Below are 12,633 nucleotides of genomic sequence, written 5' to 3'. Positions count from 1 at the left end.
CCTCCTCCTTTCACTGACAGCATCATCTGCCCCTCCCCTTCCATCCAGCGGTGGAGTCAAGTCAATTGTGCGCATGTGTAGATCATTCCCAATAATTCTAGTTATTTATGCTACGTGTTAGCCTCCACTTTTTATTATTAAAAAAAATGACTCGGACTGCGTTTAACTGCTGAAGAAGGAGTCGGAAAACGACTCGTCGGGACGACGACGACAACAAACAAAAAAACATATGCAATTACAGTTGCACAGCAATGACATCTACAGGCTATGAAACGGAATTACAGTAACTTTTTTAGTTCTATGATACTCAACTCAATAACTTCGAATATAATTTGTATTCAGGTAATTTCGTTAATCCATTAATTAATGTTAAAAAAGTCAAAATCATGTATTTTAGAGACTGAATATATACGGTATTTACAAGAGGTCAATGATGTTTAATTTTGATTATTTGAATAACAGCCAAAGACATTCGTTTCTCCAAAAAATTTAATACACAAAAAGTTTTATTTCATTTCAGAAATGTTATGCTTTGTAATGTTATGTTGTGCAAATAAATACCCAACTGAATGTATCAGCATTTCAATGAAAGACTGTTGTCCGTCACGTGACTGATGTGGATCACGTGATAGTTGGTTCAGGCGGCGGTTGTAAACACGGAAGTGCTGGTCTCAGGAAGCATTCTGGCTTTCTATGCCCGTGGAGAAGGTTGCTTTAAAGGCGCAGAGTATCGGGATTTACCGCCGTAATGATGAACAGGATGGCCGGCTGTCTGAAGGTGACTGCAGCCGTGATGGTGGTTTTAGCTGCGGTGGTATTTCAGGCAAACTGCGAGTCCTTTGGAATGAAGAGAGTTAGAAACGCAAAGGTAAGTTTTCCGCTTTGTCAAAAAAAAAAAAAAAATCTCTGTTCGGTTACACCCGCGTTCTTACAGTTTTTCTCAGTCGCTTTTGTGCATTTCTCGAATCATTTTCGACGTTTTCAAAAACAGTTAATGTATTTCCCAAAACATTTAGTAGAAACAGTGAAACAGCATGGATTCCCTGCAAAATCCAGTTTCTTCCTCAAAATACTTAGTTCGTCTCTCAAAATGAAATATGTGTCAATGAACACATCAGTGCTCCAGAATGTTATGTCTTGTTTCACTGTGATTGAATAAAACAGTCAAATTTGTACTTTTGCTGTCATCTGTTGAGAGGCTGTCCCAATGTGATACAGAAAAGAACAGACAGGAGTGCAGAGAGCAAAAAGCAGCAACAAAATGGAACAGAATAATCTCCTTAAAGAAAACTGTACATGCAGTTCTTAGGGGTTACATTGGAGTCTTCCTTTACTTTCCATTTCCATGCTGAGAAATGATTGCTATATTATGAGAACTTGTTCAAGCATTTCCCATGTTAAGACTTATGCAATGAAATTGTGCTTACATTTTGGGGAAGTCGAGACAACTCAACAGAGACTTGTTTAATACATTTTGACCAACGTGACAAGAGCAATTGAAAATGTAAGAAGAAGCATAGAATTGTACATAACCACTTGTAAGATGTTCAAAAGCATTTGCACCTTGCTCAAAAGTGCTTTTTGATGTGCACAAGTGACATGTTGATTTGAAGATTGAACAAGTAGTTTTGAGAATGTCTGTTCTGTTCTGAGAAATGCACCAGTGAGACCAGAAATTGTAAAATCGTTCATTGAAGGATTAAAAATAGTTATTTAACGTGATGCACTAACAATAGAAACTGGTTGGATTTCCTTTTTTACTTTCAGGTATTTGTAGAAATATGTGCAATACATTCTGTTAAAGACTGAAAACTCTGGAAATATTTTTCCAGAGCCAGACTTAAATGGCTTTTAGTTGGAAAAAAATAAATTTTAAACCTTAAGTAATGTGTAGGATCCCTAAATAATATTCCAGTTTGGCCATTTTTTTTGGTCTAGCATGGAAGTTAATGTAAATAACCAATATTTTCTTTACAAATCTTTTATGCCCCGTACTAAGAAATTAAAGTTTATTGTTGTATTTGACATCTGAAATGAGATGCTCATATCTTTTTTTTTAAAGCTGCTTAAGAATCCTGGTGCCATTGTTGGAAAAGAAGATTAATGACACCTAAATGAATAAACTGTTATAGGCAACTTCAGAAGGAGAAAAATTTGATTTCTGTCACATTTCAGTTTTACTACGTTAGTGTAAAGCATAAAGCTGGATCTTTCTGGCAGAGAGTCAAACGGAGAAGTGAATGTTTGATCACTCTGCAGGTTTTGGGTTTCGACTGGAAAAACTGCGGACAGCCCGACGCTCCGGCTGTGCTAAAGACCCTGACTGTGTCTCCAGATCCCATCAACATTCCGGGATCACTGACGGCCGCTGCGTCCGGATCCACGTCGATCAAGCTCGCCTCCCCTCTGTCTGTGAGTTGACGTCTTGCAACACAAACCTGAAACAATCAACTGAAAATCGTTCATATGTTTCAAGATGTTTGTTATTGGGACATTCAGCACAGTTTGGTTTGGTTACATCATGGGAAAACCAGCTGAGACTCAGCAAAACACACCGACAATGCTAACACTGCAGGTATTTGGTTCTCGATTTGCAATGATTACACACTGATCAGATTAGACACTGACTGTTAGACTGTTTTTTAATAAAATAAGAGAACACATTATCAGTTTTGCAACAGCAGTAAACTAAAGGGAGAAGCAGTCAACTCCTGCACCACTAGCACTTCATCATTTCTCTGATAATAAACCACAAAACAGCGTTTATCAGTTTTAGCATTAACTACATGTTTGTGTGAGAACGCCTCAGACACTGAGTTACTCAGCAGCAGCAGATCTGTTTGTCTGCAGCTTGAAAATTTTTGTTTGTCTCAGCAGATGCCTCTGGATTTGCTGTCCAATCATCATGTGAGCTTACTGATTAGAGGTTTGGCGTCTTTTTTTTAGAGCGCCCTGACCTGCAAACAGCAACTCAAACATTTTAAAACATTTAAATATATAAACTAGTGTTTCTACGTACAACTTCTCTTTTCTTTTATCAATTTGTGGATTATTTTTTTTCTGTTAATCTCTTAATTTTGTAGGGTTGCACACAAAAACATGAAACAAGTCAAAGTATTAAAGAACCTGTTTGTACAAAGGGACAAGAAAAGATTATCCTATTATTTACAGAATAAACAAATCTATTCCCCATGCTGTGAATGGAAAGTATGGTAAAACCGATATTGTATTTTGTCCCTTGTTTTAAATGGCTTTTAGTCTACTTATTAAGATTCTGCATTTATTACTGCTTTCACCAGTTGAGCTTCCGCCTCACCGATCACCTTTCCTCCACACTTTCCCCACTCAGCTCCTCCAGACTAGCGGCAGCAGCACTTAGCAAACACCTGGTGGAACTGCATGTCTGCTGAGCTGATCATGTGAACTACTTCTCAGTACAACTCTCCTAAATACGAGAAAATAGAGGAGTGTTGTTGTGATGACGTGTCAGAAAGAGTGGGAGCTTTTAAAAAAGACAGCCCCAATTACAAGGCATCAAATTGTGAAGTCAAATTTAAAGAACTGAAGGTGTTCTTCAGCTCTTTTACCTGAAGAACACCTTCAGTGTAACCTGAAAGCTGAAACTGTAACCTTCAGTTTTTATAACACCTGCAGGTTACATAGTTACTTGATAGTGCTATGTGCCTGGAAAATACATAATATTGCTCCTTTAACAGCTCAGCTCCACACCTTTATTACTCATGCCAGTCAGTTATTGTGTTGTTTATGGTGCCATTCTTGGGACCATAAACAACAGGTGCAGGTTTGAAACTAAAGTCAATCTTTTTGCATCTCACTCTGACCTCCTTTTTTTCTTTTTTTTGCAGTTGAACGTGACCCTGGAGAAGGAGGTGGCGGGTTTCTGGGTGAAGGTCCCCTGCCTCGAGGATCTTGGCAGTTGTCACTATAATGACGCTTGCGAGGTTCTGAACCAGCTGATCCCACCGGGACAGGACTGTCCCGAACCGCTGCACACCTACGGCCTACCCTGTCACTGCCCCTTCAAAGCGGTGAGTTTTCTTTTCACCGACAGAAACTGAACCTGGGTTAAGTTTTGGCATCGTTGTTTAATGCCGCAAATAAAAAAAAAAAGGTTTCAGTGACCAAGAGGTTTAAAACAAATATTGCTCCTGACAGCAAACATTATTAGTGCGTCTCACAAATGGTTGAAAACGGTCCACTTGTTCTACTTAGCGGTAACGAGGAAGCATCCTGATGCCAACAATTCCTCCCAGCAATACAGGAACAATCTGTTGAAGGTCTGCTTGTTTTGCACCTAGATGGAGAGGATTGTCACGTAGTAAAAATTATGTCGCCAGTCAAAAATGAGAACAGTAACAGTTTGCAACTGTGAAAAGAGGAAACTCCTCTGGTCTTAACCGTAGTGACAGCAATGTGATCAGTTCTGAAAGAGCAGGTTGAGGAATGATAACAAACGCTGTGAGAAACTCCAAACGCTAGTAAAACGAAAATGGATCACCAACAGTCAGGACTTTGTCTCAAAGGTGATATCCAGCATAATGGAGAGATTTACTGAAGTTAGAAAGAAAGGAAGACTCAGCACTGGAAATACTCACTTTACACTGAAATCTGATCCACCAGTTAAAGGTCAGGTAACACTGAACTCCAGTGTTGCCAAGTTTGCTCTGATTTTTATATTCTCTGTGTCTCCTCAGGGCTCTTACTCGCTGCCTCAGACTCAGTTCTACCTTCCCTACATGGACCTGCCTTACTGGCTCACCAATGGGAACTACAGGGTTCAGGGAGTCCTGGGTGGTGGAGGCAAAGAGCTGGGCTGCCTCAAGCTGTCTCTGTCCGTTCACTCCAGCTGAGGAGATGATTCACAGCAGCTTCGCATTTCTGTTTATCTGCACAGAAAAATGACGTAAACTCCAGGCTTTAGAAAGTTGCGTCAACTTTTAATTTTATGTTTGATTCGTGTTTCAGCAGCTGTCGTCTCTCCACATCAGGGGAAAACCAACACATATAAGCAGATTAGGTACTACTGATGGCGTTTGATTTAAACAGGATCAAGGTTTTGCTAGATTTTTCTTTTTTTTTTTTTCATTCTATGCTTTTACTGTATATGTAAAAAGCTACAGTAACCAGAGAAGAACATTGACATTCTGCACATGAGCCTTTTAATCTATTTTTAATGTTGTCTTTTGTTACAAGCTACTTTTATTTGAACATTGTCTTTATTTTCTATTCAGTGGCACAAGTTTTCTTTAAGCTTAGAAAACTGTGATTATTTTTAGCAGTTAACAAACACCAAGTTGTGCAGTTTAATTCATTCTGTGGAACATTTGGCCAGTTTGCTAAAATGTTAAGATTTTTTTCTTTCTTCAAGTTTTTAGATGAATGAAAATAATGAAAACTTAAGTGGGATTCTGTGGACTATTTGACTAAATCTGTAAAAATAGTAGTATAATAAACTTAAACATTGGTCAAACTGTTGCAGGCAAAAATCCCAGTGTTTGAGGCAACATTACATTTCTTGTTTACTTTGCATCATCTCAGGAAATCGATGAGGTCATTTTTTTCTTAATCAAGACTCAATTTAAAGAACAAAACACCTTATTTTGTGGTCATATAAACATTGTACAATGTTTTAAATATTCGCCTTATAATTTTAAAGCAAAATCATTCCAACACTAAACAAAAGCTTGAAAAATTGCCATGTTCATTAAAATACTATGTTTCAATAAATGTGTTTTTTGCACAGTATAATTGTGTTTTACTCTCATTTCTGTAGCATCAAAAAGGCAAAATGAAAATGATTTTATGTTTTCCTGCCTAGGTGAGAATGTCTAATTTCTTTGAGGAAATGATTTTAACAAATCTATAAGTGGCCACCATATAGTAAATAGATTTTAATTGCAGCTGGTAGTTTTAGCCAAGTGCCTCTTTTTTTTTTTTTTTTTTTATAGAACAAACTCCAAGACAATTCTGCCTTTTTATAATTTAAGAAAATATAAAGTTTGTTTTTCATTATATAAATGAACATACTGTCATCTTTGCACATGCGCACAGTCTATAGTTTTTTAATAACATTTTCTTATATAAAGTAACCAACACTAAAGCTCCTGTGGCGTTTGAGTCTTAAAAGATGCAGTTACGTTTTTCACCACACGGTGGGAGTATTTCACAGCCTCCCAACAAAGAATTACACAAAATAAATATTTTTTCTCCAAATTTTTGTGTTGTAATGTCCTCAGAAGATGGCCAAACAACACAACTTGATCATCATGGCTTCAGTTTCATGGAAGTTTGTTGTTTTGATAACATTTTAGCATAAAAATTAGTTTTAAAACTACAGCAAGATTGGATATTATAGGGAAGCGACAAACAATGCAGAAAACAAAAGGAGGAAAGTGACAAAGTGCACAGTAGTAGCAGATAAGGTCTGCTGGACTGACAGGATGTTATTTTCTTTTGGTTCACAGATGAATAGAATGACTGCTCAATTTTCCTGGCCTTAAGTCCATCTGCGGCAGCTGAGGAGTGCAGTCGCATGTTGTAAGAACAGCAAAACCAGAGAATATTAAACATTTGTTGCACTTTTCAATGCTGAGATTTACGTTGACACAGTTTTCAACTTCAATAAAACACTATGCAGTTACTGTTAATATGTCGGCGGTATATCTGCTGTACACATGCTGTGGTTGGGCTCTAAGTGAGGCCACATTATCACAATCTCCCTTGTTAAAATGCTGTGGCTGCAGTCGATTCAGTGTGCTTCCTGCTTCCTGTCTCAGAAACAAGTGGTCTGCAGATGCCTTTAACACAGCCAGTTGGGACCTTCAAAAAATACCTCCTCTAAACTGTTTGCAAGCTGTTTTCCTTGATCTTTGATGGAAACTGTCACAAATTGAAAGAGATAATATTCACAAAGCATTTAGCACAAAAGTATATCAGATTCGATCAAATTTACTTTCATTCCTGATATAACTTTGTTTCCATTCCTGTTTAAATCATTTAGCAAGAAAAAAACTCAAAAGAACACATTCAGTAGAGAACAAAAAGGTTCTGAACTGAGAAATTCCCCGTTTAATTAACACATTCAAGTAGCTTATATGTAAATTAAATTAGTCTTCGTTCTGTTCCCATTTCCAGCTGGCTAGATGTGCAGAAATGAGAGGAATGTGTTGAAGACATCAATAGAGAATGACCAAATTTGAAGCTCTATGTGCAATTTCTGCTTAATAATAACCAGTGGTGACAATAAAAAAGTAACAAAGTAATATTTACAACTTTTTTCCATCTCAATAAATTTACACCATTAAAATATTTTCATGTCAGAACTTTAATTCAAAATGTAAAATGTAGCTTCATTGATATATTTCAAGGATTTATTTCTGTTAATTGTGATAATTGTGGGTTAAAGCTCATGAAAAACACAAATTTAGTTTTTCTGAAAACTGCAACATTAGAAAAACTGAAAACAGATTCTCCCTGAAGTGTCCAACTGAAAAATATATCCATACATTACTTGGTTGAGTCTCCTTTTGCATAATTTTATGCTGTAGCCATGCTAAGGTATAAAGAAAGCCAGGTTGCTGTAATAGCATCCTTCAGCTTGACTGTATTGTTGGGACTACTTCCACACTGAACTGGGATTTTGTTGCTTTTTTCCAATAAAAAAAAATACATTTAAAATGTATTTGGCAAGACCAACTGGACACATATAAACAGATGGACGTGAAGGAGTAAACCACCAACCGGGTTCAACCCAACAGTTTTGGCGAAACTCCAACTGGCAGGTACAAAAATGGACAAAACAACCAAAGAACTTCCTGTTTCTGGTGCTAAATATTGATGTCTGAGTTGCGGCAATGAAGTATACAACTTATCCTGCTGATGTCTAATCTCCTTTGCTGGACTTCCTGTCTCTGACCTCCATCATCAACCTCTTCCTGAGACAGGAAGCTTGCGCTGGGTGAATGTAAAGAAGAGGCGGAGGAAAGTCTCCATAAAAATTAAAAAAGGACCAGTAGAGGATTAGAAAAAGAAGAGAGGTAGGAGTTTAAAGTTCAACAAACAAATTAGCAGAACAATAGAAGTGGAGGTGAATGGGTTTGGCTTGGTCTCTGAGTGTTAACAAGCGTGTTGCATTATCTGTTGACGTGTGAAATAACCAATCAGAAGATGATATATGAAAAGGTTGCAGACATCCTGATGCCATAGGGCAGTGATGATAAGGCATGCTGCATTTGTTATCACTAGTTTTCCAGTGATAATTATCTAAGCATGATCATTTATTTTAAATACAAGTAACACTAATTTAGTTAATTTTGTGTTAAACTTACATATTTACTGTTTGGAAAAGGTAAAGGTAGCTTAGTGAAGAAGGCCATTGGCTATGAAAACTAAATGAAGGAGGGAGAAAAGTGGTCTGCTTCATGTTTCAATGAAAAATGTTTGGAGGCCATCAACATTTTGGGCCCATGGGGATTGTTTCCATTGTTGCTGCTGGGTTTTAAGAGTAGTTATCAACAGTCAGTGTCCTAAGTGCACTAGACAAGATTCTACACACCAGAGGAGCACCGAGTTCTGGTAAGTGACTTTCTGGTGTCCCACTGACTCCAGTATGAAATATGTAAGAATCATTTTTATAAACAGTTTCATCACTATCAAATTTACACTGGTCAGATTTCTTTTAAAATTCAAAAGGTATAGTTGCGTTTATTGAACAATAAATAGAGATTAAATAGGGACTGGGCCATTTGCCCAGTCTGGGCAAACGGGCCAAGACTCAGAATCAAACTCGGGACAACCTCTTCAAAGACTAATCTCTGCAGACAGCGTGCACACTAAACCACCAGAGCCTCTCAGCGTCTGCACAGAACTATTTTTTTTTAAATAAAAGTTACTCTGATGAGAAGTCCAGCGATGTTAATCAGTAATGCAAATCATAGTGAAAGACAAGATCTGAAGAAAGCAATAAACTTTATTGTCAGGCCACTTTTCATGCAAATAAATGAACAAAGTGCTTTTCAAAGGGTGAAAACAGAGAGAGGCCTTCATAAAAAAAACATACAAGAGAAAATTAAATTAAAACTACCATCTCTAAAACGAACAAATAGCTGAATTAAAAGTTTTAAATGTAAGGGCAGTAGAGCAGTGTTTGGTCCTCAAGCCACAAAACAGCTCTGCATGTTTTGGATTTTTCCCACATAATTAAAAAAAAAATCTGAATAAACTTGTGAAGTACTATGGAACAGATGCTCAATTTTCCTATTTTTAAAGCAGGTTGCAGTTTTTCAAGGTGACTTGTGAAATTCAGAAAAGTTGCAGGATAACTCCAAAAACAGAAGGAAGATAGAAAAGAACTAGAGTTTTACAGAATAATTACATTCGACTGCCTTTGGATCTGTCTCAACAGAGAAGAAAATGCTGAAAATATTTAAAACCACTTTTTTTTTTTACTTAATTGATTTCAGAGGAGAGAAATAGCTTCTGTCTTCATCTGAAAATTAGATTAGACTAAAATATTCATCCAGACATTCAGTTTGACCTCACCCTAGTCTATGGTATTTGCTTTGTGTGACTCTGATCGTTATCTGGCGACATGTGGGTCAGCAGATCAGCCGTACACACACTCACACACACGCACACACACGCAGTCATTGAAGGGGTTTTCAGCTGCTTTCAGCAAGACGCTAGGCAAAACAAAAGGTAAATTAACCACCAGTTCCTCTGCTAATGGCGTCAATGACATACACACACAAACACACACGGGCCATGAATCTTTGAATTCTTCCACTTTCCTATTAGTCCAGTTTCAAAAGACAAAATATAAAAGCAGAAGTAGGTTTGTTATTGCAATACTCAAGTACTGATCTTATCACAACATCTGATTTCGTATTTAAAAATGAGGCCAGACTAACAAAAATATAGAGTTATGAGCAATTTCTGATATTTTAAGTACTTCCAGTGCCGGTGTGTACTGTTAACAGATTACTTACTGGACTTCCAAATGGTACAACATACTCAGAAGATAGAAAATAACAAAAATAATGATGCTTGAGTAGAAATAAAAAGTCTCAAACTGCAGGTTTTTGTCGGTGTCTGGTGCATTTTCAGTTATCATTGTTCTTCATTTACTGAATGAAGAACCCTCCGATAATAAATTCAAGGGTATCGAGAAATGTTAGCCCAGTGAGAGTAGAGTTACTTCATAATATTACTCAAGTCAAAGTAAAAAGTCAGCACAGGAAAATTTATCCTACATGTACATTATTAAAAAAGCTACTCAAGCACATGTAACCGAGTAGAAGAGTAACTAGTTACTGCCCACCTCTGCAGAGATTGATTTCCTATCTGACTGCTGCAATAAGTGTGATTGTTATACATATTTGTTTAATATTATCATTATTCCTACATTTATTTTCTATTTAGATTATTGCAGGTTTCTTCGCCAGGGGCCAACTGATATAATAATAATAATAGAGATAATAATAAAGATAATAATAATTATTGTTATTCTAAACGTTTGTCTTAATTCAGTCTGCTGTAGTTTTCTCTTAATCTCATGCCCTGTTGAAACTGGTTCGCCTGCTGTTACTTTTTAATCGACTTTTTCACCACTTCTGATCTTATTTTTAGTATTTTTTTTTTAACATGGCCTTAAAATGAAAGCAGAAGTTCAGCCTAAGAAAAGTATTTACCTTACATTTTAGGTAAATATCATCTGGAGAAAGTGGGGTTAGTGCAACTAGTCCAAAGAAGCAACAGTTGTGACTCTTGAAAAGACGCAGTAATGTAAAACAACCTCGGTTGTGAGTGGACGTAGGAAGACTGACTGTGTGTAACTTCCTGCCACACACTTTTATGCAGGTAGTGGGTTAATTAGAAGCAGACGTGTGCATGTGTGTGTCTGGAGAAATGTCCTTCCCACCTTAAAAGCTTTTCAGAAGACAACTGAGCCACGAACTGAGCCACACACTAACCGTGTTAGCTGATTTGTTGCAGACGAGAGGCTGAGGCTGCTTGTTTTGGAGATAACCTAATGACCTCTGTTCGTCTCAGATTTGGGTTCCTTGAACAGGTTGCAGAAACGGACGGACAGAGGAGACATTTGAGTTTCTCAGATTCAAATGAAGATTTAAAATGAATCAGTTATGGCTTTGACCTAAATTTAGAATTCAGAATAATGATTATAGTGAATTAAAAGTTATAGAGGTTTAAAGTTTGGGATTATCAGGGTCTCATCTTTGTTTACTGCAAATGATGTGGTTCTACTGGCATTTTCAAACAATGACCTGTCTATTGCAACAGCTCACAGTTGAGTTATGTTATTTGTAGTTCCCAAGTGTTGTTAGGCAGATGATAGAAAAGTTGGCGGTTGATCTGCAATGATGAGGGCATTAAGCTACACCAAAAGGCAGAATTATCTATTTTCTGGTCCATCCAGGCTACAAACCCCATATTTTGGCCATGAGATATGCACTATCTCTCTTACGGTAATGTCACTGATTAAAGTTCTGTGTGTCCTCATGACCCAAAGCCAACTGATGCATTTATAATTGTATTTATATTAAGCCAGAGAAGGCAGAAAGGTTTATTTAACTCAGTCCTGTCAAAACTGTTATCTTCAAGGAGAGAAACATTAAAACTCTGATCCATGGAAATAAATATTTCAGACCAATAAAAAGTCTTATCTTGTTGTCATCTTATCAAGTTTAGTTTTAGTTTTTTTCCCCGCTTATTCAAAACATTCTCGAAGACGCATTTTTATTCCCTTTGGAGCATTTCTCTTATAGCTGCTGTAAAAGTTTACTGCAGAGCTGTGCTTTCAGGTTCACACGTTCACACTCAAACGTTTTAGGCATAAATACAGATGAAAACCATTGTGAAGTCCTTATCAGGTCAATTTAATAAATCTTAACTTGAATGAAACAACAAAGCAGATAAGAGAAGCAGTTGTTACTCCACATCAATTTGGGATGGACTATAAGGCTACTTTAAAGATATCCATCCATCATTTTGCAGTGAGAAAGATTATTTAATAGTGTAAAAACATTTAAGACAGTTACCGTGTTGAACAATTTGGTGAAAATTTTTATTAAAGTTTTAAATTGTCCCTTAAGAAGATATTTTGAAAGTCCAAATTTCCTTGATTCCTTCCCATTTTATTCAAAAGTTTTGGCTAATTTTGACTGAGCCACGGAGGAATGACAGAAATGAGAATGTATGGGAGATTTGTCAACCTCTGACCGTGTGGTGCAAGATGAATCTCTCTGTAATTATATTGAAACGACAGCTGGAATGTGAGGTTTTGTCACATTAAAAACAGACTTCTAGATTGTGTTTACTTCATAGCTAGTGTACTCACAGAAGCTGTTTTTTCTTCCACATAAGACATCTATGAATACTCTCCAGGACACAAAATGCATCCTAAAGGCTGTTCAATGCAATCATAACAGGGCATGCTTGTTACTGTCACGGTTTATTGTCTTATCCGTGTTTCTGTTTTCGCTGTCAAAAGGCCAGACCATACGTCACCGTGATCGAGTTCAGGTAGATCCGAGTGCTCCAGGCCCTCGTCCCACTGGGATTTAGCACATTTTCCGAGTGATTTAAGGTCCCAGC

General features: G+C 37.1%; 1 protein-coding gene across 1 annotated transcript; it reads left to right on the top strand.

Annotated features, from left to right (window-relative positions):
• Window positions 1-639: 639 nt before the first annotated feature.
• gm2a (ganglioside GM2 activator) lies at window positions 640-5,769 on the top strand. The gene is made up of 4 exons (XM_014983635.2): window positions 640-868; window positions 2,260-2,412; window positions 3,867-4,049; window positions 4,716-5,769. Exons 1-4 carry the CDS (start codon window positions 749-751, stop codon window positions 4,869-4,871), a joined length of 612 nt encoding a protein of 203 aa, XP_014839121.2. The 5' UTR covers window positions 640-748; the 3' UTR covers window positions 4,872-5,769.
• Window positions 5,770-12,633: the final 6,864 nt, after the last annotated feature.

This window comes from Poecilia mexicana, unplaced genomic scaffold, assembly GCF_051168715.1.
Source record: "Poecilia mexicana isolate PSO_F unplaced genomic scaffold, ASM5116871v1 scaffold_10, whole genome shotgun sequence".
In the NCBI taxonomy this organism is placed as follows: domain Eukaryota; kingdom Metazoa; phylum Chordata; class Actinopteri; order Cyprinodontiformes; family Poeciliidae; genus Poecilia; species Poecilia mexicana.
The sequence above is the reverse complement of the archived record's forward strand: the minus strand, read 5'-3'. Positions and strand labels throughout refer to the sequence as shown.

Coding starts and splice junctions, on each gene's coding strand:
- gm2a (XM_014983635.2), top strand. CDS start 749: ATGATGAACAGGATGGCCGGCTGTCTGAAGGTGACTGCAGCCGTGATG. Junction 2,413..3,866: donor AGCTCGCCTCCCCTCTGTCT/GTGAGTTGACGT, acceptor TTTTTTTTGCAG/TTGAACGTGACCCTGGAGAA. Junction 4,050..4,715: donor GTCACTGCCCCTTCAAAGCG/GTGAGTTTTCTT, acceptor GTGTCTCCTCAG/GGCTCTTACTCGCTGCCTCA.